We start from the raw sequence: 27,220 nt of genomic DNA on the forward strand, positions 1-27,220 counted from the left end.
AATCCCCCGGCTCCCCGCATCCTCCAGGGTCAGACCGTGTTCACTGTGCGCCACCTGCTGGACTCCCGCCGGGTCCGTGGCGGGCTTCAATATCTGGTGGACTGGGAGGGCTATGGCCCCGAGGAGCGTTGTTGGGTCCCCGCCCGGGACATTTTAGACAAAGATCTTTGTCGGGACTTCCATTTGGCCCATCCTGAGCGCCCTGGGAACGTCAGGAGACGCTCCTTGAGGGGGGGGTCCTGTTAGGACTTGGACTATCTTGGCCTCTAGAGGCCGCTATTGCTTCCTTGTTTTGTGTTTTTGTTTTGACAGCCATGTGCTTTTGTTTTTCCATGTGCCTTGTGCCCCGCCTAGTCCTCATTACTTACACCTGTTTTCAGTTTGCCCCCTTGATTTGTTTGTGTATTTATACCCCCTCAGTTTGGCCTCTTGTCACGGAGTCTTTGTGCTGTTATGTTTAAGTCTAGTAACCTCTGTTCTGCGTTCCTAACTTATGTCTTTGTGTTTTTTGTATTTTGCTTTCTTGTGGACTTTTTGGACTTGCTGTTGTTGGATCTTCTGAGCGTTTGGATTTTTGCCTCTTTTTTTCTGATTTTTGGTTTCTTGGACTGTGTACTTTTGGATTTTTTCTATTTTTTTTCCCCTTGTATCTTCTGAGCATTTGGATTATACTTTTGTTATTTTTTGCCTTGGATTTTGGATCTTAATTAATAAACTGTTTCCTTTACTTTACTCTCGCCTCACTCGTCTGCACTTGAGTCATTCCCCTGGTGGCCTAGTGGGGGTTTGCTAGATTACTATGCTGGCGACCCGGGTTCGGTTCCCAGCAAAACCCTAACAGAGAAACCTCTTTCAGCTAATGATAAAATTAAAGCCTTGATAATAATCTGTAATAGAGTCACTATAGCCACCAGTACTAACAGGTCTCTGCCTTTTTCTGTTTTCTAGAGGATTATTTTCATCGGCGAGTACAAGGTAATTAAAAACTTGCAGAAATCAGTAATGTGATTTAAAGAGTACCTCGGTACTCAGTACTAACATTTATAAGTAATAAAAAAAAAAGTTATAAATAAGCTACTCTGTTTTTTTTTTTTTTTTTTTTTTTTTTTTTTTTTTACAGATGCCAAAAACCATAAAGAAAGGGGGCATGCGATGGATGCTGTCCATTGGGCTGGGTGAAATTTGATGCCCAATGCTACAGTTATCATGTCGTCAGCATGGACTGGGCTTCTGCTGAGGTTCAATTCATTTCAGTTCAACTATATTTATATTTAATGTTGTTATTATACAGGAATCTGCGTGACAGTCTGACAAAAAGCTTTCACTGGAACAGCAGTGTGCTATTTAGATATTAGATATTAGATATTCAATCTTAAAGCATTTGGTTCTACTTTGGTTATTTTTTGGAAACCATTTATACCAGCAGGGAATAATCTGTTTTTGTTAATAAACTCAGCATTGTTCTCAATGTTCAACAACACAACATTCTTTTAACTGACAGGAAATATGTGCCAAAGGTTGCTTTTATAGTAGATATTTTTTGCAACTTATGGTCTCATAAGAGGGGGTTTCCAAATAGGGATTACTTTTTGTACAAATTAATGTTCCGGGATCGTTCCTGCAGTCCTGGAATATTCTCTAATAGTCTCAGGAAATTCAGCAAAGGTTGCTTTTTAAACCACAAACTAATGTTCCTGGTACATAGAAATTACAATAAATAGGCCACTTTTTAAAATATTCCATCAATTATAAGGGAATGCAGCTCAGTAGTTATTCTGTACTACCTGACTGTGTATTCTGGAAAGCCAACCATGAATAATAAGGCTATACATAACACATTTCAATGCATTTATTTGAATATAAAACAAAATTAATATGAATGCAGTTAATATTAATAAATTGAATAATTTCAAGCTTCAAATCTACTTCATCACAAAAAATTACTATTTAAAAATAATCCATTGTGGTGGTCATTTACACCTATTTTATATACAGTTTTAGACATGGCTGCAAAAGAAAGGAAAAACAGGAGAAAATATTTCACTGTAGTATTAGAAATGTAACCCAACTCATAACCAAATCTTATTGGGAGTACAATATTAAATGATTTATGAAAAAAAAATGTACAGGGTCATGCAGATGTTTGCCTTGGAATATGTAAATATATTGACAATGTGCAGTGATGCCAACATGATGTTTCAAGAAACACTGTCTGAATCTTGACACACACTTGCTGTCAGTGCACAAAGAAAATGACTACCAGCTAGCCAAGGTTCTTATCCGTAGCTTTGACCCCATGGAGAACCCGGCTTGGCTTGGCCTCTCTGGCTGTGAAAAGGTAATAGAACAGTGAATGGTATCTTTTTTATGAGTGAAAAAAAAAAACAGTGCTTTGAGGTAATGCAGTAAGAATAGCAATATTTTTACGGATTCATTGACCTCTAACAAAATGGGAAGACAAACAGGGTACAACATACAGTAAATAAATGAAAACCTGCATATTAGGGATGTGCAAATTTAATCAAATACCATTATTTGGTTTGATTTGATTATTTGGTTAACCATTCCAGATGCCAGTATATGATTACTCATGTATCCATATTAAGTGATTTAAAAAAAATATACTACTGCTACTGTAGAACTACAGGTTGAAATATTAAGTTGACATTCCTTTATTCCTTATGTCTTATTTCATTATGTCTGTCAAACACATAAACATATGTTAAAAGTATCCTGAATAACCTTTTAATGAACACCTGTGGATGTATGAATGCCCAGCATGTCCTAATTTAGTCCCCATTGGTCTCGTCACCTAAGTATCTAATCATTTATGGGATATATCAAATATGTGAAAGTAGAGAAAGCAGAAAACAGTACAGTCTTTTGCCTTGGTGCAATAACAGATAAAAATGGCATGATACCACTTTTTCTTTTTCCAATACCGATACTGAAATCTCGAGTGTCATATTGTTTTTGTTTTTTTAAAAAAAAAAAACTACTAAGCTTTAATTTTTTTAACTGAAGCACTTCACAGTTTTTCACACAAAAGCACTTGCACTGTAAATACTGTATAATCATGTATAAAGTGTACTTAAAAGTATAAAGTTCAGTTCTTACAAAAGAATGAACTGTCAAGCCACTTTCCATGTAAACAGTCCAGAAAAATTTATCGTTTCCAAATTCAATTCCAATGTTACAGAATCTGATATCCAATATGTCTTCTCAGGTAACAAATCCACCATTTTATGCTGGTATCGGCCTGATACTGGTTATCGGATTCGTGTTTCTATACTAATAAACTGTGCCTCTTTAACCTTTCGCAGAAATAACTGGTTTTGGTCTGATGGCACCAAACTGACTTTCACCAAGTGGAACCCAATTGAACCAAATTTTCAAAATGGAGAGTGCTGTGTGCATATGAACTGAGATCGTAAGTGTGTCAGGAAACCTCTTACGTAGCTGTATTGTTTTTAAAATATATCTTAGAACTTCAGATTTACATTTAATTATTAAATTCACATTTAATTTGTTGCTAATTTTTCTGTCTGCAGGGTGGAAGGACTGGAATGACATTCCATGTGAACAGATGTTTCCCTTTATGTGTGCCAAGAGCATTAAATGTCTGTAATATTGTGTTGATTTTTTTCCCTTTGTCCTAAGCTGGCACAAATACATTTGTATAAACACACTGTGGAATCTTAAAAAAATTTTGAGCAGTACAAATACAGTAAATAGGTAAATAAACTCTTAAATATGTTTATGGAATTATTTCATATACGGTTATCAATTTTAGTATAAGCATCTTTAAGTCTGTCTTAAGAGATGCACTTATCTGCTTATAATATACTGCTAACATGATATAATGGTGGAAGTATCCTATAATGTCAGCAAATCAGCAAATAAGTTGCATGTTACATCAATGAGTTGGAGGATTTTTAAGTGAGTAGTTTGTGTATAAATAACTAGTATATTCTACTGCAGTGTCTAAAATCTGCAATATTTTATTTAAATGTTTAAATAGGTGATTATGTCTATGTAGGCTGCTGTTCACTTATCTTTCATTTCACTTTAATGAAAAATATAAACGTGTAATTTGAGACATTTCAGTACAAATAACCAGGTCATAGTGCAAAGTTTTAGATGTATCCATAACCTTTAAATTTAATAAATTTAAATAATTTCATCCATTAACGTTGGGAGAACAGTCTCCAGTAGGCTTAGTTTCTGATTAATTATTAGAATGTATCAGGCAAATATGCTTACTACGTCATATTAAGTGGATGCTAATGACCAAAGAGAACAAACTAAAGGTTTGGTTTTTCCCTGAATAAACTGCAATGATTATGATAGCAGAACTACTCAACCAGTAAGGTGTCTCAGCTCATCACACAGTTATTCTAGACTACAATCTGTAATGCTGAAGATCTCAGAAAAACTTGCAGCTGCACAATCATTACGTTCTCTGTGTGTTTCCAAGAGAAAAATATCTGTAAAGTGATTGGTTAAGTAATCATGGCTCATGTCAAAGCACACAGAAAGATGGACAGACAGACAGACCAGGGTCGAACCCAAGCTGTCCAACACGGAAACGTTTTCAGGACTGATGACTTTTGTGCTTTGTGATAAGCTAACTTCAATATAGAGAAAAAGAGAGGCTGATGTGGGAATGACCATCTACAGCTGGTATAATATCAGTGATAACAGGACCTAATATGGTTCATGGCTGAGATGGCTATAGTAGTGCAATTAGTGTAGAATATCCACCTTAAATTTAATGGTTTTTATTATAAGGTTTTTATATTAGACAGTGGGTGTTTTCACAGATGAGCACAAATCCTCTTGCACGCCTCCCCGTTTGACAGTAATGCTGACACATCCACGGAGATTTAATCTGAGCTAATCATCTAGGTCTGGCATTTGGGGTTTAACTTAGAAATAGCAAACATGGTTTGTCAGAGCAGACTTTCTTTGCTCTTTGTCACCTGCATGGCTTCAACAGCCTTTGGTAAGTTTTTATATCCTGAAGTATCAGTTTACTAATTGAGAAATGCTGTTTAGACTGATATGTATTTAAATCTTTACAACAGTACAGAATCCTAAAACCTTCCTGATTCTTTCTGTAGAAAAGAGATTGTGCACAATGACTGGGAAAAAATGAACTTTTTTTTCTTTTTCTTTGTTAATTCTCTAAGGTCAGGTTGTGACATCTGTAACAGGTAATCACAGACGGACACTTTCAGCACCCACAGGCCTGTATGCAAAAATATAGTAACATTCTTTTTCTGTCCATTTTCCAGCATCTAAGTGGGATGAATGGGTGAAAGGTAAAATAGATTTGTGATTTTAATAGCATTGTGCAAAATAAAGGCTATTATTATATTCTGATTATTATTTTTTTTTTTTTAGATTCCTTGCAACGCACAGTCCCCGAAAAGGAATATTTTTCTTTAGAGGGACATTCATGCTCACCTTATTGTCCATCAGGGTGGGTGACCTACGGCAGACGCTGCTTCATGTATGTTGCCCAGCACATGAACTGGATCTCTGCTGAGGTAAACCACATTTCCTTCAAGTCACAGATCAAAAATATCTAGAGATCTACTAAGACCACTCTGATGCACGTCTGGTATGATGGTGTGTATACTGTATATACTGCTTTGAGAAATGTTTGTGGTTGCTCATACTACGCTATCTTGCATTAATTACACTCCTGCATTAATTGCATCACTTACCACCAGTATTTACTTCAACACTCATGTTTACTCATGCTTCATAAAACTAACTTCCTGTACATGTATCACTGTTGGTTCCTTCCACAGTAGATGCTTGGCTTATATTCTTCCTCACTTCCTCACAAGTTACTTTGGATAAACATATCTGTCAAATAAATTACTATAGATGTAAATATAACTTATAAAATGCACTCCCTGGCAGCAAGCTATTTCCTTTAAGTCTTTAATTCTGCTTTCTATAACTGGGTTCTGTCTTAACCCTGTCTACAGCAAACTCCCCAGATCAAATGCACATGGGAATTTCAGAGCTGAGTGATATTTATTATTGAACTTTGAAATATTTTACAACTTAACTAATTTCTTTTTACAAATTACTAATTTCTTTTCGTTTGCACTTTATTTTAGCACAGCACTTTTCATCTCTTTTTAGCATCGCAACATTTAATTTTTTTTTAATTAATGATACTGTTCTTGCCTTTTATAAGCACCTTTCAGTTTATTTAATTGTCTTATACTTTTTTCTTATTTTTCTCTCTGTAATGCAATTTCAATGACCTCTGGGTATGAATTGTGCAATTATTCAAATATTTGCCTTGCCTTAAAAAAACACCAAATGTACTTAACACCTCCAGAGGAACAGATACTTATCTGTACTTCAGTAGTCATGAAAACCACAACCGTTTGACAGAAAATGCAAAAAAAAAAAAAAAAAAAAAAAACTGTCAGAGTATGAGCTGTGATCATTATATATTACATTATATAACTCAAATATAATTATTTCCAAACACTAGTTTTCCAGCACAAAAATGTTAAAGAAAAATGTATGTCAGTGAAGAAAGCAGCATATTACATATGAGACCACTTTTCGGACAAAAAAACATAATGAAGGCTGCTGGGTTTTGCTGCAAAAATAAGAAGCAAGTGCAACAGTCAAATTCTCCAGAAGAACTGTGGCTGCTTCTGCAAGATGCTCAGTAACACTTACAGCTCATTTCTTTATAAAACATTTTTTTTTAAAGCAAAGTGTCATCACACCAAATATTGCGTTTGTTTCATTTATTACTGTTTACTTCTGTTTATAGTATTTTTCTAAATGTAGAAACATTTAATTTCATTATTTATCTGTTTGGAATCAGGAAGGTATTTGTTTATTCCTTTAAAATATTAGAATAAAATTTTTTTGTATTCCTTTAAAATGTTAGAATAATACTAACCCTTCTTGCTCTGTTTCTAGTGAACAGTAACTGCATGAAATAATTTTAAAAATGCACAAATGTCTTTGCTTTCAAAAAACACTGTCTGGATCTTGGTGCCAACTTGGTCTCGATACACAGTGAAGATGAATATCAGGTGGTCAAGGCCCTTATCCGTGCTCACGACCCCAACGAGAATCCAACATGGATCGGCTTAAATAACTGTATGAAGGTAAAAGAACAGCAAACAGATTTTCAGCACTGGCCAGGATAAAACAAAAGTAAATGCCAACTACAGTGAGTTCTCAAAATGTGATATTTTGAGGATTCATGGAATTTTTAGGATTCATGGAAAAAGACGTCTCAAATTCAAAGAAGTGATCTAGGTTTTTTGCCCTGTAAGCTTAGTCAAATTCAGTGGGGTCCAAAAGTCTGAGAGCACAAAGTGAAAATGCTTCTATTGCATTTTTTTCAAATTTAATAATAATTTTCATTACAAATTATATTATTGACACCAACTTGAGTGAAAAGTAGAATCTTTGAAATATTTACATGAATTTCAGAGTTTCTTAGTATTTGGTATGCCCCCTTTTGGCTTTAATGAAATAAAGGGCAGTGGTGGCTCAGCGGTTAAGACATTGGACTGCTGCTTGGATGGTTGAGTTCAAATCCCAGCACTGTCAAACTAAAACTGCTGGACCCTTGAGCAAGGCCCTTAACCCTCAACTGATCAGTTGTATAAATGAGGGAAATATACGTTGCTCTGGATACAGGTGTCTACCAACTGCCATGAATGTAATGACTGCATGAACTCGAGCTGACGTGATTGAGCTTGGATCAAATCCATCAGAGTGTTGTCTAATCACGTGCCTCAATAGGAGAGATTAGACATGAGGACAATCAGGCCTTTTGTACAAAGTAGTTAACATGGTCAATATCACAAAATTATAGTGCAGGAAATAGTGCAGGATCTGGAAAATTAAATATTGAACATTTACATTCTTTGTTTTAAATGTTTCAAAATTCTAAAACCTGTTTTTCCCATTTTTAAATAAAAAAAAAAATCTCAGATTTTCAGTGTGGTCTCAGACTTTTGGACTGCACTGTATATGAAAGCAAGGAAATCATAACTAACATGCATGATTTTTCCACTGAAACAGTCAGACTCATGAATTACAGGATGTTGCCCTGGCATTGTAATGGACTGACCTTTTTTTTCACCTGTTTAGAAACATAACTGGCTTTGGTCTGATGGCACCAAAGTGACTTTCACGAAATGGAATCCAGATGAACCCAATTTTAAAAATAGTGAGTGCTGTGTGCACATTAACTTTTCTGGTAAGTTAAGCCTCTTGTGTAGCTGTGTTGTTTCTTTATCAATTCACATGTCATTTAATTGAATTAAACTTATCTTTTTTGTCTGCAGTCTTTATGAACTGGAATGACATCCCATGTGTTGACAAATATCCCTTTGTGTGTGTCAAGAAGCTTAACTGACACTCACAGCTTCACCTTACCAAAATGCATTGAACTTTTTCTTCCTTGTTCTTAACAGGCACAAACACATTTGTAAAAACAAAATGTAAAAACGCACTGTAATGTAATGCACATAAAGAATGAACAAAACCTTTATACATGGATGAATTCTTTCTTAACTGTATTATTTGGTATTGTTTTGAAATGTGCTGTAGCTATATTACTTGCACAGTTGTTTGAATCAGTTGTACTTCTATACTGGTGACAGTTTAGGCATAATGTTAATAATACATTATGTGCATGGTGTTATGGGAAAATAAACAACAGGGTGGAGTGATGTGGCCCCATGTGAAGTGGAGTTACTGTTGCTACTGTGAAATTGATTCATTTCCTATACCAGCACATCCTGAAGTTTCATTCCTCTTTCTCTTATACAGCTATTTGCCAATGATTAGAATTTTCTATTAAGTAAAAAGCAACATTGTACATTTTATGCATTTCTAGTTACATTTAGTGGCATGGATTTTAACAGGAACTAACGTTTTGCATGGATGTTATCACTTAGGTTATAGCAACTGTAAACATTCATTCCCTCACCAGCCTCTTTTTTTTAATGAATAAGACAAAACCAACAAACAAAAAAAACCCGACTGTCAAGTTACCAAGAAACCGAAGTGCAAAGCTCTCTATCCTGAAGACTTTCATATGGCGGAAAACTTCCTGTTACAAAGCACTGACAGTGCAGACTCCTTCCATAAATGTTAAATAAACATCTCCTTACAGAAAACCTCACCATGTCAATGATTACACACTTGTGTTTAACACATTTTAAAATCTGTATTATTAGTCTTGGATTATGTGCAACATCTGCCATACACTTCCCTGTAAATGAGCTATAGAAACGATGACACGTTAGAACAAGCCCATTAATGTAAACCAGTGATTTTAAACTATTGTCAGAGCTGCTGCTATAGAAAATGAATCAACACCTTATGACCAATCAGAATCGAGAATTCAACAGATTGAATGATTGCTTGAATGATTTGCAAAAAGTGACGTCCTTATTTTTCCATTATTTTATCAGTTTGGATATAATTTTAATTATATTAATTTAAATTAATTGTATTATAATTTTCAGCAAGTACGACGTGATTTTTTTTCTTACAAAGCAAATCAATTTTTTAACTTAATGGTGTAATTACTCAAAGTTTGCATGAAGCAATTTTAATAAATACGTCATCATTTGCGTCATTGTCATTTTTCATCTACTAGACACTTTTATGAATTTTGCTGAACATCTAGACATCTTGTTAAGTGGAACACACACACAGCATCAAAAGCTGCCTAGCTCATGTGATTTTATCTGACTTTATATGATACATGTCTGTATTGCAAAAAGTTGATTTCCTCTGTTTCACAATAAAGCTGATGTAGTTACGACCACAGAGACCAACACAACAGGTACAGCGGCTGATATTTCTAATATTTTATTTTAGGTTTAACATTTGGGATTTAACATTGAATTTATAGGAAGTATTGTGCTCTTTTCTTGCAGCTACAAATTAAAATAGTTTACTCCAGTACTCATGTTTTCAGTATTAACAGTCTCCAATTTAAAAAAAAAAAAAAAACACCATATACATATACAACACTGCTGCTAAAAGAAGTCTCACTTTATATTGTCTAATACCTTAAAAAACATTAACATGTAATCAAAGCACTTTTACAATTAGACTACAATATTAATCTTCTATAAATACGCTTCAGGTTTGGCATGTATAAGCACACAAATTGAGACCTTGGAATTATCTGTTTATATCCGTCTTTAATGGCAAAAATTAATTCATGTTAAAAATATTCCAGAAAATTCCATCATAAGATTTTACTTTGTTAAATAGCTTAAAAAATACTTTTAAAAATTCATTTAGTGTTAGATTTAAATTATGTGGATCATCAGCCGTACAACAGGGTGAGTGAGTTGTTACTATGGAAACACACATGACTTTTAGCATTTTCCTGTTTATTTCACACATTTCATTTGCGATGCCAAAGAAAAACACACAGTGCCCATGACTATCTGACTGTTTTTTTTTTTTTTTTGGTTTTTTTTTGACTAAATGCTTGTGGGTTTTTTCTACCACTGCAGTGGAGATAAAGATCTGTTCCACTGGTGGTGTTAAACGTATTTAAATTATGTTTAAAAAAAAAAAACAGGAGATTCTCATGATGCATATTATTGCATTACATAATATTTTTGTATGTTTAAAGACTTTTGGTGTTTAAAATCTGTATATATTTAATGCCATGTACATAACATATTTATAACATGAACTGTTTTTTAATCACTAAAATCAGTTACACCACAGTGCTGTTGAATTCTCAATTCTGATTGGTCAGAAGGTGTTGATTAATTTTCTATAACAGCACATAATATCACAAGTTTATATTAATGCACTCGTTGTAATAAGATATCAGTACAGTATGTAATTCTTGTTGGCAAAATATCATTAATGCAGGGGTGCTTACTGTAGTTGTCAGTGCTCATTCTGCTGATTTAAAAATTATAATTTTTAAAGTAATGCTGTTTAGTTAATAGGAATTTAGAGTCAGATTTCCAGAAACACAGGCAAAGAAGAACAATCACTGGTGAAAATATCACAAACTTTATCTGGTTTTAAAAAAAAAAAATAGACAGCAAAAGAGTCAAAAGAGTCGACTCTTATTGTAGAGCTGAGCCAAATGATCAGACTCACTAAAAAAAGCCCATTCCTAATGTCAAAACAGAAATTAAAATGTTATTAACCAGGTATGCATGTACATTTAATCTTTGTGATTCAGATTAAAGACAACACCAGCTTATAAAGCTGCATAATTCAAATAAATAGGAAAACTGCTCCCATTTGTAAAGTATTTAATATGTAAAGTAACTATATTAAGCAGAGATAATTATTATACATAATAAAAAAAAGTAGAACGTTCTAAAATGCATATATATATATATATATATATATATATATATATATATATATATATATATATATATATATATATATATATATATATATATATAGTGAAAGAGTAAATATATATATAGTGAAAGAGTAAGTTAACAATACATTTTTTAAATGTTCTAGAATGCATTATCATTAATCATATATATGTATATATATATATATATATATATATATATATATATATATATATATATATATACGTGTGTGTGTGTGTGTGTGTGTGTGTGTGCGCGTGTGTGTAATGAAAGAGTAAATTCTCCTAATTTAACACACTGACATAAGCAGATTGTGTGAAATGTTTCCTAGAATTTATTTTTTGTGTAGTTTAAAAATAATATTTTTTAAATACACAGAACACTAATAATTCAGAAAGCACAAGAATGTAAGTAACGCCATCTAGTTTAAAGTGGGAGTAGGAACCATTTGAGATTCTCTTCGATTTCTGGGGTCGGATTTCACGACGTGCCGCACAGAGTCGCTGATCTTCAACGCATAAATTTCCGGAAGTATGTTTTTAGAATTATTTGTAGATCTGATGGTTTACCGGAAATTCCGGTGTTCTTTCACTTCCGATGAAAGGCAGAGAAAATGAATGTGTTTTTGCGGTCTTTTGGATTTTAACTAATTTTTTTTTCAAGGTACGAATTGGAAAACTCAGACCCAATCATTTAAATATAAATTATATAAATAATACGTTTATTTTGTTGAGGTTACGAAATGGCAGCTGACACAGTGGTGGAGTGCAGGCGGTTTGACAGCTCTCGTGCAGCTAGCTAGGTGCTAAACCAGTTAGCAGTCATCAGAAGGAAGGAATCAGGAACAGCGCCTTTATTCCTGTATTATAATTTTTAAAGCTTGTTTAATGTCGTGTATTTAAAGAAGGCAGTCTGCGATGTGGAAGAAATGTTTACACGTTTAATTAATGTTAGTTAAGGGATACCTGGCCATCAGGTCTCATTCAGTCGCGCGCCCATCATGCTCTATTTATCTAATTTGCCCAAATGCTTTGATAGTAGTGACTTTATTTCGTTCACTGACATAATTGTAGCCTCTGATTACTGTTCTTCACTGACAGGAGTGGAACCGGATGTGGTCTTCTGCTATTGTAGCCCATCCGCCTCAACATTCAACGTGTTGTGTATTCTGAGATGCTTTTCTGCTCACTGCGGTTGTAAAGAGTGTTTATCTGAGTTACTGCAGCCTTCCTGTCAGCTCGAACCAGTCTGGTCATTCTCCTCTGATCTCTCTCATCACCAAGGTGTTTCTGCCCACAGAACTGCTGCTCACTGGATTTTTCTTTCTTTTTTTTTTTTTTTCTTTTTTTTTTTAGATCAGCAGTTTCTGAAATACTCAAACCAGCCCTTCTGGCACCAGCAACCATGCCACTGTCAAAGTCACAGAGATCACACTTTTTCCACATGCTGATGTTTGATGTGAACATTAACTGGAGCCCTTTACCTGTATCTGCAAGATTTTTTGCATTGTGTTGTTGCCACATGATTGGTTGGTGCGCAAGAAGTGTGCTGGTGGACCGATTGGTGATTGGAAAACAATCGTGATTAGCGATTGGTCATTAGGAACAATGGTGGTCAGCGATTGGTCGTCGGGAACAGTGGTGGTCAGCGATTGGTCGTCGGGAACAATGGTGGTCAGCGATTGGTCGTTGGGAACAATGGTCGTAAGCGATTGGTCGTTGGGAACAATGATGGTCAGTGATTGGTCGTTGGGAACAAGCAACCAGCAGTTGTGATGTTAGCTGGAGAGCCATATAGAATGCAGGACAGTCTCTAACATCTGCTCAAAAAATAACTAGATTTGTTGCTTGGCTGTTTTTTTTTAAATAAAGTAGCAAAAGGGGTCTGTCAAGTTGCCAACACTGTTCTGTGGTGCCCCACCAGCATCCACCCAATCAGCACTCACCTGTCAGTCATGTTGCAGAAAGTTCCACCTCTTCACTAGCATTCAGGTGTTTTAGCATAAACAGGAGTATGCAGATCAGTTACTGTGAGAATGTCCTAATTATTCAAGTGTTGGCTGATACTCAGAGCTCGAATATTTTTTATTATATGGAAAGTGGAAAAATCTGTTATTGTTGCATTCCTGGCTGTATTAGTTCAGATTTGTTCTGCTAAATACCAACATCACTGATTCCTCTTTGCATTTCATGATTGTTTCCCAGGTAACAGTGAGTCCAGTGGAAGTGATACAGCATGGGTCTGTTATCTGACCCAAACCGAAGGAAGGCGCTGACCAGTCTCCTCACCCGCCTCAACACTCCCATATGGTGAGCAGTCACACATCAGGCTTAGTGCAGTGTGTGTGTGAAGCTGGGAAGCCAATTTAAAAAAATAAATAAATAAAATTAAATTTGAATTTAAGGTCTAAGATGTTAGGCTTTTCAGGCTATTCTTAATCTTTTCATAATCCAATAATCCAATAATATCACTATGTACAACACAAAATTTCAGATTCAGTGTTAAAAACTTCAGTGTAAAATTTTCTTAATGCTCTGTTTGGACCCACAGTGTGCTGTGCTACCTGGCGGGCATTGCCTGGTTCATGGGCCTGGCATTTGAGCCGTTCACTCTGCGGACGTACATGTCGGAGAACGCAATGGGTTCCACTATGGTGGAGGAGCGGTTCCCCTCAGGAGAAAGAGCCTTGGCTACTGCACGGGAGTTTGCAGCTCATAAGAAAAAGGTTGGGTAAGTAGAACAGACTTTCATAAAGTGAAATGAAAACCAAGGACTCTATAGGACTGTTTTGTACGTTTTGAGATGAAATTGTCTACATATGATTGTCTCTTTATTAATTCTTGTCTTACTCTCGGTCACTGAAGGGGCATGCCGGTGGACTGGCTGGTGAAGACGATGCAGGCCAGAGGGCTGGAGGTTTTCACTCAGAGCTTCTCACGTACTCTGCCTTTCCCTGACGAGAGCAAGGAGAGATTTGTGCGTTTGTACATTGACATACACACACAAACAAATTCAGTTTCAAACTTGCTTTATTGGCATGACAATGTATTATACAATATTGCAGAAGGATCAGGAAACTTTGTTTAGGGAAAAGAACATTATGCAATGACTAAAGGATATAAAATAACACACAGGCAGGTGACAATTTAACAGAAGTAATAACAAAATAAAGTGACTTAGGGAAGTATTGAGCCACCACAAGCTACCTGAACAGCTTCAGTGTCCTTTGGCACATATTCTACAAGTCTCTGGACCTGTCCTGGAGCGATGAATGCCATTCTTCCAAAAGATTTTCCCTCAGTTAGTGTTTTCGATGATGATGATGCTATCTACCTCACTGCTCTAAAAATCTCCCATAGCTGTTCTATTTGATTGAGATCTGGTAGCTATGAAGCTCGTAACATATGATTTACATCATTTTCATCCTCATCAACTCATTTAGTGAGCACTCGTGCCATGCGGATGGGGCGGAGTCATCCCGGATAATATCAGGTCTTTTGTCTCAAATGTCAAACATCCAGAAATCATAAAACATACAAAAGTACAAAACAAAATTAATATAAATTAGTATTTATCTGGCATAAATTAGTATAAAGAAATTAGTTAGTTACCTAAGACCTTTGCAGAGTAGTGTACCATAGATATGTATATATATTATTTTGTCATATGTATTAGGACAGTATATATTGACATAATACATAACCTGTATTATTATCTTAATAATGAATACACAGCGAAAATATCTTTGGGAACAGTGCTTGGGCCTGGAAAGGTTCAGTCTTGAATAATTTTTTTTTTTTTTTTGATAAAAAGGTCTTGCATAAGTGAAAGCTCAAATAAGATATTAATCATGCAGTTAAATGTGTATAAAATCATTCTCTCTCTCTCTCTCTCTCTCTCTCTCTCTCTCTCTCTCTCTCACAGATGGTTCGAGGCACCAATGTGTATGGGATCTTGCGAGCACCTCGAGCTCCACGAACAGAAGCCCTGGTTCTCAGCGCCCCCTGCAGTCCTGGCAACAGCAACAACCAGGCAGTGGGCCTTCTGCTGGGTCTCGCCCAGTATTTCAGAAGTGAGAGGCTTTATAAACTCGATTTATACATCCACAGTGCACACACTTCATGGTTCAAGATGCACCCAGGAGTTCTATGGGGTGCAATTTTAGTGCGTGCATTCACATTTAAATTTCTGCTGTGCTTTTTAGTGCAAAGTACAAATAGATATTGTAGGCTAACTCAAGTTCCATGGACAAAAAAATGAGTCACAGTATTACTAACATAATAACAGTGTCTTATTATACAATATTGGTAGGTTAAACATCTACAGCAGGTGGTCAGCTTGTTGGTGAGACTCTGAGACCGCCATTTGTACTTCATATCCAAGCAAGACTGACGCTCCTACATATTGAAACACTTTGGCATGCAAATTCATCAGATAATCTATCCCATAATAACCTGCAGAACAGCAGGTGAAACACTTAACACGTGTACTGGACATTTTCACAAATCACTTCTGGATATACAGGATTGTAGAGTAGCCATCAGGTGCTTGGCGGGATGAAAAAAAAGGAAAAAGCTCATTCGTTTTAGTTGTAGCCTGTATTTTTACTTTCTTTCTTTCTTAAAAGATTTAATAATAAGAAAATGTGCACGTGAACTTTTACAGTGTGTACATCTTAACTAAAACAGTCTTAACAAAAACAGCAGAGCAAGCAGCGATTTTAATGACTGTCTAATTATCATTATCATTAAAATTATTTACATATGTTAGATTTGGCACTTCTTTTAGGTGTGTTTTATCTTTTTTCTGGTTTTATCTTTTTTTTTCTTCTTTTTGGTGGCATCTTTAATATAGTTAAAAATATACTTTTCTAACATTAGCTAAGAGAGACTAATGTGAGATGAGAGAAAGGGGGCGGGGCTTCCAGGGTGTCAGTTAATATTGGAGAGTTTTTAAAAAAAAAAACTTTGCAACTTTGTCAGTCTTTCCAGATTCATATATCGATTGGATATTTTTGGGTGACAGCTCGTAGCAGAGTACTGCGATGTTAAAATGTGGAGTTCCTACAAAAAATTGTCAAAAATAAATTGCACGCGGTCAGTGGAAGAGTGAACTGAAAATGACAGAAACTCTCTCAAGACACTGGTGGAATTCTCACCTGATGTTATTAACACCAGAGGAGGTGTAATCAATACCAGGAAAGAAATGCCACATGTGACACAGCTGTTTCTCCAGGCAGCTTATTAAAAGACTGAACAAGCAACATTTTATTGGTTTTATGTTGTGTTGTTGTTACCCACCTGGTTTGCTCACGGTACTTCTACGTAACACAAGTGTAATGTTTCTAATGTTGTAATCTCAGGTCAGATTTACTGGGCTAAAGACATCATATTCCTGGTGAATGAGCATGATCTCATTGGCATGCAGGCTTGGTTAGAGGGCTACCATCACACCAACATCACTGGTGAGTTGCACGTCTCCTCTCAGAAGGAAGAGTTGTTGTGTTTTTTTTTTTTGTTTTTTTTTATTTGCACATTTAAACTGATGTCAGCTGAACAGCCAAAATCCAACAGAGCATGCTGATAGGACTGCCTGGACAAACATTTTAATATGAAAAATTAATTTAATGAATTTAATTTCATGAAAGACTGCAAGATTCAGAGTGTTTGGATCAGCCTGTTCTTGTCTTGCTGTCAAACTACCGAAGATTTGAGTTGATTCACAAACCGAACGCAACTATTCCATTGTATTGCATAATGTAAATACCATGTATACATCTTAATTAACCCTTTCAGGCATAAATTATTTATATGTCTATCCAGATTGTTGAGATTTCCTTTTTTGATTCTGTCTAAATATCAGATATTAAAAAGTAAATGAATTGTTCATGGGTAAAAAAGGGCTAAAACAGTATACCTGTAATAATAATAATAATAATAATAATAAGAAGAAGAAGTTTTCTAATGTCCAAAAGATTCAGGTCTAAAATATGTAATGTTGAGGGTAAACATTTTAGAAAATATCATTTCTGAACATACACAATTTACACAGTTTAGGACTCAAAGAGGTAGAAAAAAAGTAGTTTTTAAAAATCTAAGGCATTCAGTGGAGTCTGGCACAAAAACATTATTTACGTTTTTTTATGTAGAAAGTAGAGATTGAGAACGAGAGCTCCAGAAGTTTACGTTAATTTACAGTAATGCTCTCAAGTTATTTGGAGGTGATTTCCAATTCATATTTTCCTAAAATATAAAAAAAGCCTTATATTGACTGTCATGGACACTATGCATGAAAGACACAAAAATCTAAATTGTTTCTCTTTATCTTTTGCTGTAAATCCGACACTATGTCGAAACGGATCAATCATGCTGGTTGATCAGGGATGAGCTTCACGCCACTACAGGGCCGAGCCGGCTCCATCCAGGCCGCGCTCTCACTGGAGCTCAGCAGTGACGTCATCACCAGTCTGGACCTAGTACTGGAGGGACTAAATGGGCAGCTTCCCAACCTGGACCTGGCCAACCTCTTCCACGCCTTCTGCCAGAAGCTCAGCGTCCTCTGCACCATTCAGGGGAAGGTAAGTTAGTGTTAAATCATCGTGATGCACACTGTGTATGGAAACTATGAACAAATACTATAAAAGCTATTTATAATGTAAGTGTTTATTTTATACCTGAGTGTTGTACATTTAATATAGAAATATATCTGATATATATTTATATACAAAAATACCTGGAGACATTTAATAAGGCTATATCTGTTAGAATTCATTGTTTTGAGGAAGTTTTTTTTATATATATTTGCAGATTTTTCTTGCTGACAAATAATGTGCTGATTTATTTGATTTTTTTTTTTTTTTTTTTTTTTTATTTAAAAAAAAAAAAAAAACCTAAAATATTACCTTTTGTTATACTTAATATTCACTGGGAAGATTAATGAAACATGAGAAAATTTGATTATATATTTATTTACTTACTTAGTTATTTTCATCTATTTTCATCATATATGCCCTAAAAATTAGTAAAAATGTTTTATTTATTTATTTATTTAGTAATAATCTACATAGTATAGTAAATGGTTTAAAATATATTTAATGCCCAAAAATATGATTAAAAATGTCCTAGGAACATCTTCACATTTTCAGTCTCATTAAAAATGTCCACATCTGTAAACATGCGTGATTATGTAATTTGTCCTTCTGCCATCCCAAATATCTAACCAGCTAGCTAGCGGCTAGAGAACAAGTTCACTGGAGTCACAGGAGTGGAGTAGACATGAGTGAAATCATTCAGGAAGTTCACTGATTGTATGTCAGAATTGTACATTGGGCTGTCCTGCATGTTCCTGCTGCACTCTGTGTTAAATGTGTAGTATTTACAGTCTTTTTTGATTGAGATGCTTGCATCCTCTCTCAGCTTCAGAGGAACGACTGGGACAGTACAGAGGGTTACACTCACGCTGCACAGACCATGATGCTGATGGTGCTGAAGCAGGCGAGTGGTCGGCCCTGGGGTGACCACGGTCTCTTCCTGCGCTACCACATCGAGGCTGCGACTGTCCGCGGCATCAACAGCTTCAGACACTACAAGACTGACGCCACCACTCTCGGCAGGTCTGCCATGTTTTTATTGCTGTCTGTCAGACACCAGGGGTCTCGTTTTTATCAACATTGCATAGAATTTTTTTTTTTCTTTACTCATAAAGTTTAGAATGAACATATGCACAAAAATGAGTTCTGAAGGTACATTCTGTATGCAGTTCTCACACACTCTCACACACACAAATATAAGTAATAAAACTTAATAAATAGCAATAGATTATATTCATTCTGTGTGTATGTGCGCATGTAGCTGCTCACATGCCCACAATTAACCATATATGGTATGTAAGTGCAAATATTACCCAATCTTTCGCCATTGATAAATGAAGGATGCACAGTTCTACTCCTGACTCCAGGACAGTTTGGTGTTTTCTTTTTTTTTTTTTTCTTGCTCTAACACACCTAATGAACCCGGTAGTAAATTAGTGGGTCAAATCCAACATCTTTAAGCAAATAAATTAACAAATTGTTCTGGACTTGGGCTGTCTTGCATTGTTAGATCCTGATCTGAGATCAGAAGCGCGATGCTGATGTTCACTGTAGCTCCAAATATTTCTTTTCTGCCTTTTCAAGAGATCAGTGCCATTAAAGAGGCAATAAGTAAAAATTAGAGCTCAGTATAAATGTGAAGTTAAAAAAAAAATGGGTTACAAATGATTTGTGAATAAAACCTAGAAACTCTCTTCTGTCTTTCACTCTTAACATTTCCCAGGTTGTTGGAGGGAATGTTCAGGAAATTGAATAATCTCCTGGAGCGACTTCACCAGTCCTACTTCTTCTACCTGATGCCTTCGCTGTCTCGCTTTGTCTCTATTGGATACTACATGCCTGCGTTTGGCCTGTTGGCTGCCATCTTGCTGCTGCGAGTATCCTCTCGGCTATTTATGACCCCAACAGTTTGTGTTTGTTTTTAGTAATTCAGGGCTTAAGAAGTCAGAATATTCTGACAGCACCGATATCCGAACATATGATATCCATCATAATGGCTTTGCTTGGTTTCTAACATCACTGTGACTTTTCGCGTGTACACTGACTAGCAGCAGGCATTATCACACCTTCAGCCACTTGAAAAGTGAGTGCATTGTGTGTTCAATTTCTCATGCTAAATTCATAAATTTGGTGCAATGGAAATGTGTATCTGTAGCCAAGAGAGTAAAATTGGCCGTTCTCTCTGGGTGGAAGGGATGGCATACTCACTTTCTCCTGTCAGTCACCGCAACACTAGCCAATCATGGGCATCTGTGAGCTCATGTATGCGAAAGACAGTAGATAGCGCTTTCCTACTAGTGATGAGTAGTGTATTCTTCTGCTTTTTTTATTTTATTGTGGCAGGATAGACTTTGCTCATGTGTGCTCTTTTAAACTACATCACATCCTGAAGTGACTATATTAATTATAATTGGAGGTTTTAGCGAAAATGTCTTCAGGATCCTTGACTTCACTGCAGGCGTTGGATCTGTGGGTCCAGATTGGGAGTCCAGCTCCAGTAACCCAAGATGGAGTCGGTGAAGTAGAACCGGTAAGTATGGAGAGCTCATTTACAGCAGCCACTCGGTTTAAGTTATAAAAATTTTCAAAAGCTCAAAAGCAGGCTCCCATGTGGCGCAACGGAAAAGTGTTTGCCCTGAGAATCGTGAGTTCAAAGTGGAGGGATGGCATACTGCCTGTACCCTGTCACTCACAGCGATGCTAGCCATTCGGACACATCTGTGAGCTCATGTATGCGGAAAAGGGCGGATAGCGGTTTCTTTTGCATGAGTTATTCTGCTCTGACGCAGCATGAGCAGCATTTGGCTGGCTTTGTGTCTCAGAGGCAGCACGTTTGCCACACCCTGCCTGGTTGTGTTTTTGTGGGTGAGAATTTGCAAGATGAAATTAGGGAGAAAGTGAGGAGGGAGGATAATAAGTGTTATCAAATAGGAATTACATTATATTTTAGTACATGTGTCTTGGCATTGTACACAGCTAAATGCAGTATATATAAAATAAAAAGCGGGAAAAAAAAACACTTTGACATATACTCTTATTTTAATTTTACATTAAGTAATGACTCGTCCTGCACTTGGAGATGCATATCAAATGTTTTCATTTAAATGATCACTTATATATTTGAGTCCCTGCTCTTTCAATTGATTTAGCAGCTGTGGAAATACTGTATGTTCCATGACTTCCTGCTTCAAAAGCAAATATGAGAACATACATACAGGCTCTTTAAGATATGTCATATTTAGCCTAGCATAAATATTTTGATTGTTTCATTAACTAACATTTCTATGATTTATGTGTAGATCACAGTTTTGAGTCAGACATGTGTGAAATTCCACATATGATTCTGCATTATAATTAAGATTAAATGTAGCTCATTGGCTTTAGGGCCTTTGGTGGCCATTTTGTGTAATTACAGATCCTTCATGTTATTTTCTTAATATGTGGTGTTGAATCCTGTATGACTAGAATCTTTTTCCCAACACTCTCCCTTCCTCCAGCCGTCTAGTCCGGGTGTCTTGTCCGTGCTGACTCCGATAGTGATCAGTCACCTGACGGGCGTGGCTCTGTACACCCTCCCCATCCTGTCTCAGGACATGGCAGTAGAGCACTTCCCCGTGTCCGAGACCGAGGCCGTGGTTCTCACCGCCGTCGCCATCTACACTGCAGGCTTGGCACTGCCCCACAACACACACAGGTATTATACACACCCTACACCCACGCACACACACAGTAGTGTCAGGTGCACACATGCATACAGCACAGGCAGGTCCCTTAACTTTTAATGCTTTAATAGAAGGCTTCATTGACTGAAATATTCTACTGCACATTTATTCTATTGAGAAAACCATTATGTATATGAATCACAGTCGAATTTTATGATAATGACCAAGCTAATCAGACTCTTTGGTGTATGCTGTTAAAGAAAAATAATCAATGATGGTGTGGAGTGATGCAGCCCAACATGAAGCAGAGTTACTGTTCCCACCCTGAAGTTAATTATTTTCCTATAACAGCATATCACAAAGTTTTATTCTTTCCTATAACAGCAGTCTGTCCAAGATTACAATTTTTATTTGTTAAAAAAGACATGGCTTAATGTTGAGGAACGTCCACGAAACAAAATACTTCCTGTTATCTTTTATGTTATAGCATCTGTAAACACTCGTTTCCTCACCAGCCTCTCTTTTTCTTTTTTGAGCTTTAATAAGTCAAAAAATGCAGCATGTCAAAAAAGCATAAACTCTGTCCTGAAAATGTCTAAAACCTAAAGTTACAACCTCTGTTACAAACTGGATACACTGGAGACTCCTTCCATAAATGTCTCCTTACAGAAAACTTCACCATATGAACAATTATACGCGTATCTTTGTGAACAGTACGATAATTCAGTTTATTAGCATGTAGCGCATCCGCAGCAATACAAATTCCCTGTGAATGAGCTGTTACTCATTCACAGGGAATTTGTATTGAACAATACAAACAATAACCTTTTAGAACGAGTACATTAATATAAATCTGTGATTTGTTTTGCAACTGGAACTACTGTCAAGGCTGCTGTTATAGCAAATTAATCAATAATGTATCTTTTTAATGCTAAGTATAAATACAGATCTCTAACTTTAGCCAGTTGTCCAACTAGCTTAGCTTACCAATAATACCGAAGGTAAGGTAAGGTTAGGTTAGGTTAGGTTAGGTTCAACTTTATTGTCATTGTCAGAGTATGAGTACAGAGACAACGAAATGCAGTTAGCATCCAGCCCGTAGTGCAAATAGCAAATAAGTTAAAATGAGGTGCAATAAGTTAACAGTGTACAGGTAAAGGTAAACAATATGATGCATAGCAGTAATGCAAATGGTAATTAAGTTAAATGGAATAAATAAGTGTTATGGTGCAGTAAGTTGAGATAAACAGTATTCAGGTAGTGATAAGCAGCATGATGCATGCAATATGATGCAGTGGATACATTCAGTGGATAAAATGCAGATGAGCAAATAGCAATAATGTGCAATAACAGTCTGATATAAGTAATAGTAATAATCACAGCTAATGCAGCAAGGTGCACGTACTTGCAAATAATTGCAGATAACAGTAGTGTCTAATGCTAATGTTTAGATATTAGGTGGAGGCTGGCAGTTAACACTTAGAAGCCGAGCTCAGCATTAGTACAGTTTGTGCGACAACACAGACTTGTGTAGCGTTTTCCTGATGGGAGACGCACAAACAGTCCATGGTGAGGATGGGAGGTGCTCTTGATAATACCTCTCACTTTCTGCAAGCAATGCTTTTGGTAAATGTCTGTAATGTTGGGCAGCTGTGTTCCAGTGATGTGTTGGGCAGTTTTCACTACCTGCTCTAGTGCCTTCTGTCACACACTGTGCAGTCGTTGTACCACACTGTGATTCAGTTTGTAAGGATGCCAGTGTCATGCCATGTCAGTGGCACAGCGGTAGAAGTTCACCATGATTTGAGGCGCAAGGTGAGCTTTCTTCAGTCTCCTCAGAAAGTAGGTGGTGTTGTGCCTTGTCGAGAAGAGAGGAGGTGTTGAGATTCCAGGAAAGGTCAGCAGAGATGTGGACACCCAGAAACTTGAAGCTAGAGACCCGCTCTACCTCAGTCCCATTAACAAGGATAGAGGTGTGTTTTTGGATCCTCAAGGACTTAAGGACCTCAAGTAGTTCACAATCAGTTCTTTGGTTTTCTGGGTGTTAAGGTCAAAGTTGTTATTTGCACACCATGTAACCAAATGCTGAACCTCTTCCTTGTATCTCTTCCCTAATGTTTAATTAATAAAATGCAATATTAAAATAACCTGTGTGTGTGTGTGTGTCAGGTTGATCTCAGGCGAGGGCACAGAGCAGGGTTGGCGGGTGCTGAAACTGGCAGCTCTACTTTACCTAGCTGTGCTGCTCGGCTGCACGGCTCTCATCAACTTCTCCCTGGGCTTCCTCCTGGCCGTCACGCTGGTGCCTGCTGCTGCCTGCGTCACGCCACACATGCCCAAGTACGTAAAACACACACACACATCTACACTAAACACAATGGCTCGTCTTATTAACATTGTCACCACAGTCTCTTAGTCATTACGTAAGTAAATTTCAGCAACATTAGAATGATTCTTTTTTTTTAATCCTTGAGCCCACCTCCCCTTTCCTGCCCATGTACACAAAGTTCTGCCCCTAGAAACTACAGTCGATCAAATAGCATTAGCATTAATAAGGACTGTCATGACATCACTTTCAATCTGCTCGAAAGCCAAGTTATAAGACTATAAACACGGCTTATACGGATATATGAGAATGATCAAGAGCCTTCGCTGCCCTGTTTGTATTTGTAATGAGCTCTAATGAGCTTTTGAGCTCCAGTGTTAGCATCATTAGCTGGACTAGAGTTAGCTAGCAGTGCATACATGTCTATGAGGTTGGTTCATCCAAAGCATTGCCTTACCTGTCTCTTTAAGTGATAAAAACATTTATACCATTTAGCAGACGTCCTGCAGCTCTGCTCTATCCACCTCGTTGTAAAGAATTGTGGAAGCATCAGAAAGTAACCAACATGTACGTAACACTTTTTTACAAACAGACTTTTTATTATATTTAGGGGTCCAAGCACTAAAGTCAACTAAGACCTAATGTGTTCTAAGGAATAGAAAGTTCTATGGCTCTAATAAATAGACTAAATATTCCTTTATGAATTTAAAATTACATTTTTCATGACAGAAATCTGCACTGAAGGGGCTCTGTGGAAGTTATTTTACAGGTAAATGGGTCTCTTGCTGCAAAAAGTTTGAAAACCCCTGATGTACAGTATATAAGCTGAATGAAAAGGCCATGTTGTGTTGATTTTAAAATTGCAATAAAAAGGGCAACAACACAAATTTGCTCCTAAATTGCTTGAACGTTTTATGATAAACAATAATAAATCAACATTAAGGGAGAAAATCATGATTGTCTTTTTTTTTTATCAGTTATCATTTACATCATTAGATTTTATCATGCAGCTGTGATCAAACACTAAATAAGGAATCTCTGCTGTTACTGCGCACCTGGAAGTTCCCAGTTTATTTCCACCTTGTTTTTCCTCGTTAGCTAACTCTATACACTAAAATCAGAATAATCCGACTGAGGCCAATCCTATCCAGTAGTGTGAGGTCGGTAATCCTTTTAATAATCCATCCACCCAAATAGATGAGTAATATCCATGTAAATATTTGCGTCTGATTACTTTTGCTATTGGAATCAGCACGTGTGTTGTGTGCATGTGTGTGTGAGTCATTATGAACTCCTTGTACAATAAAACAGTTGTGTAAGAAAACGTGAAAAACTTCATGTTACAGATGAAATGATTGTGAGGATAGATGGGCACTTCTTGTGTTATTTCCAAACAATGCTATTCTTGCTATAAATGCTATAAATTTCTTGAGTTATTCTCAGTTAGTACTCTTTAATTTGTTATTGTTAACTTTTTAATGTTTGCATTTTGTTATTTTCAACAACCAGGTCATCCTTCCTCCTGAATGTCAGGCAAATATCAAATACTGAGCAACTTTAAGATTAGGTCTTTCAGGATTAGGTCTCTAATGGTATGTGGGTTTGACATTTGAATGATTCCTGCCCATATTCACAAAGCTCCACCCCGGGATCTACAGTAGCCTGTATAGCGTCTATAAAATGACTGACAGGATGCGCATCCAAACACAAACAAGCGTTCTGGATCAGAAGTCCGTTTTCCAAATGGGTTTCCTCAGCAAAACCCATGGAGGCTTTTGTTACACTTTTGTTGACTTAATGCATTATTATTATTTTATTTTTTAGCATGTTCTACATATCTTCTATGGTTATTTGTCAGGAATAAAAGAAAATTCCTTACCAAGTAAGAAATTTAAAAAAAAAAAAAAAAAAAAAAAAAACGACTATTGCACCTTTCGTAATTACACTTGGATCAGAGAAACTCATTAACGACTTGGACTCACTGGACATTGTTAGGGTAACACGGGTAGTAAACCTCACTCCATGCATGTGCATAACTTTACAGCCTGTCCAGTTTAGCATACACATATTATCAACAGTTCATTAGGAATCTGCGTTTGGATTTTTGAAAATCTTTGCATGTAAACATAGCCCCTGATGACTGACCTGTCTTTTTTTTTTTTTTCTTCCCCTCAGGTCTTTAGGTGCCTTGGCGATGGTGCTGCTCAGTCCAGGCTGCACAATCCTCTACTGCATCTTCCTCTTCCAGGACCTCCAGGAAGCGCCGGTCACGCTGCCTGAGTGTTGTGTGCTCTTCCTGTCCGTCATCTCTCAGGGCATCCTAGACCACGCCCTCTACGGTTCGCTGGTCTACCCGCTGTTGGCGCTGTTTGTGTATCCGTGCTGGCTGCTTCTCTGGAACGTCCTGTTCTGGAAATAACGAGATGAACAAACTGAGCCTGTAATGTGTCTGTCAGGGAAACAGATCAGAGCACTCAGCCTGCCTTGGGGTGCACCTGAGAGGCAATTTGGGGGAAACGAGGCATGGATTAACGAATGTCCATGAAGGGAGTGGTCAAGAATATGGGAGGAGCTACTGAAACATAAGACATAAGAAGATAAAAATTACGGAGGACATTTTCTCCTGCAAGCTATTTCTTTGTATGTTGTTTGTATTTGTTTTAGGAGACTACACAGGAAAGTTATTTGTTTAACACTGGAAGGAAACGTAAATATGATTTTTTGAAAAGTACGCATCAGTGTTTGTCTGGGTACCCGATGCTTCAGAACAGCTAGCAGGAATCACTGAGTGTTGATACTAATGGCACATTACACTGTGTGAAAATGCAGCTACAAAGAGAACAAGTTCACATTTAAGCCTTACTGGCAGCAGGTAGCTGATAAACGGGGTACTTTTCTCTTATTAATGTGACGAGCTGTTCTGAACAAAGTAAATGAGGCACAACATCATGAAGGCAAGCATACAGCACACTAACCCAACCTGCAGTTTTGGTTTTCTTTCTTGGCAAATCTGTTCTGAGTTGAACATTTTTTTTTTCATACTTGATTTGAAATGTACTTTTTTGTTAATAAAATGCCTAAAAACTGAAAGTCTGTGAATGAATGCTGTCCTTGCAATACCTTCACACTCTAAATAAGGATTTGCCAGCATTTCCTTGAAAACAAATAAACACTACATCTACATTACTAGGTAAAATGCCATTTATTTCATAATCTGTCATTCTGAGTAACTTACGGGTGATGCAATAACTTC

The 27,220-nt window shown here is 36.6% G+C and overlaps 2 protein-coding genes across 2 annotated transcripts; both read left to right on the forward strand.

The window, feature by feature from the left end:
• The first annotated feature begins 4,917 nt into the window (after positions 1-4,917).
• LOC113547276 (lactose-binding lectin l-2-like) lies at positions 4,918-9,140 on the forward strand. The gene is made up of 7 exons (XM_053233626.1): positions 4,918-5,005; positions 5,193-5,216; positions 5,298-5,324; positions 5,407-5,561; positions 7,029-7,157; positions 8,155-8,263; positions 8,352-9,140. The coding sequence occupies exons 1-7, from the start codon at positions 4,945-4,947 to the stop codon at positions 8,420-8,422; spliced, it is 576 nt and encodes a 191-aa protein (XP_053089601.1). The 5' UTR covers positions 4,918-4,944; the 3' UTR covers positions 8,423-9,140.
• A 2,800-nt stretch (positions 9,141-11,940) lies between these two features.
• gpaa1 (glycosylphosphatidylinositol anchor attachment 1) lies at positions 11,941-27,057 on the forward strand. The gene is made up of 13 exons (XM_026947533.3): positions 11,941-12,053; positions 13,595-13,699; positions 13,941-14,120; positions 14,255-14,366; positions 15,315-15,462; positions 16,753-16,854; positions 17,771-17,967; positions 18,806-19,002; positions 19,703-19,856; positions 20,438-20,509; positions 21,477-21,673; positions 23,811-23,981; positions 26,143-27,057. Exons 2-13 carry the CDS (start codon positions 13,626-13,628, stop codon positions 26,384-26,386), a joined length of 1,848 nt encoding a protein of 615 aa, XP_026803334.1. The 5' UTR covers positions 11,941-12,053; positions 13,595-13,625; the 3' UTR covers positions 26,387-27,057.
• The last annotated feature ends 163 nt before the right edge of the window (positions 27,058-27,220 follow it).

Source organism: Pangasianodon hypophthalmus, chromosome 4 (genome assembly GCF_027358585.1).
Source record: "Pangasianodon hypophthalmus isolate fPanHyp1 chromosome 4, fPanHyp1.pri, whole genome shotgun sequence".
In the NCBI taxonomy this organism is placed as follows: Eukaryota; Metazoa; Chordata; class Actinopteri; order Siluriformes; family Pangasiidae; genus Pangasianodon; species Pangasianodon hypophthalmus.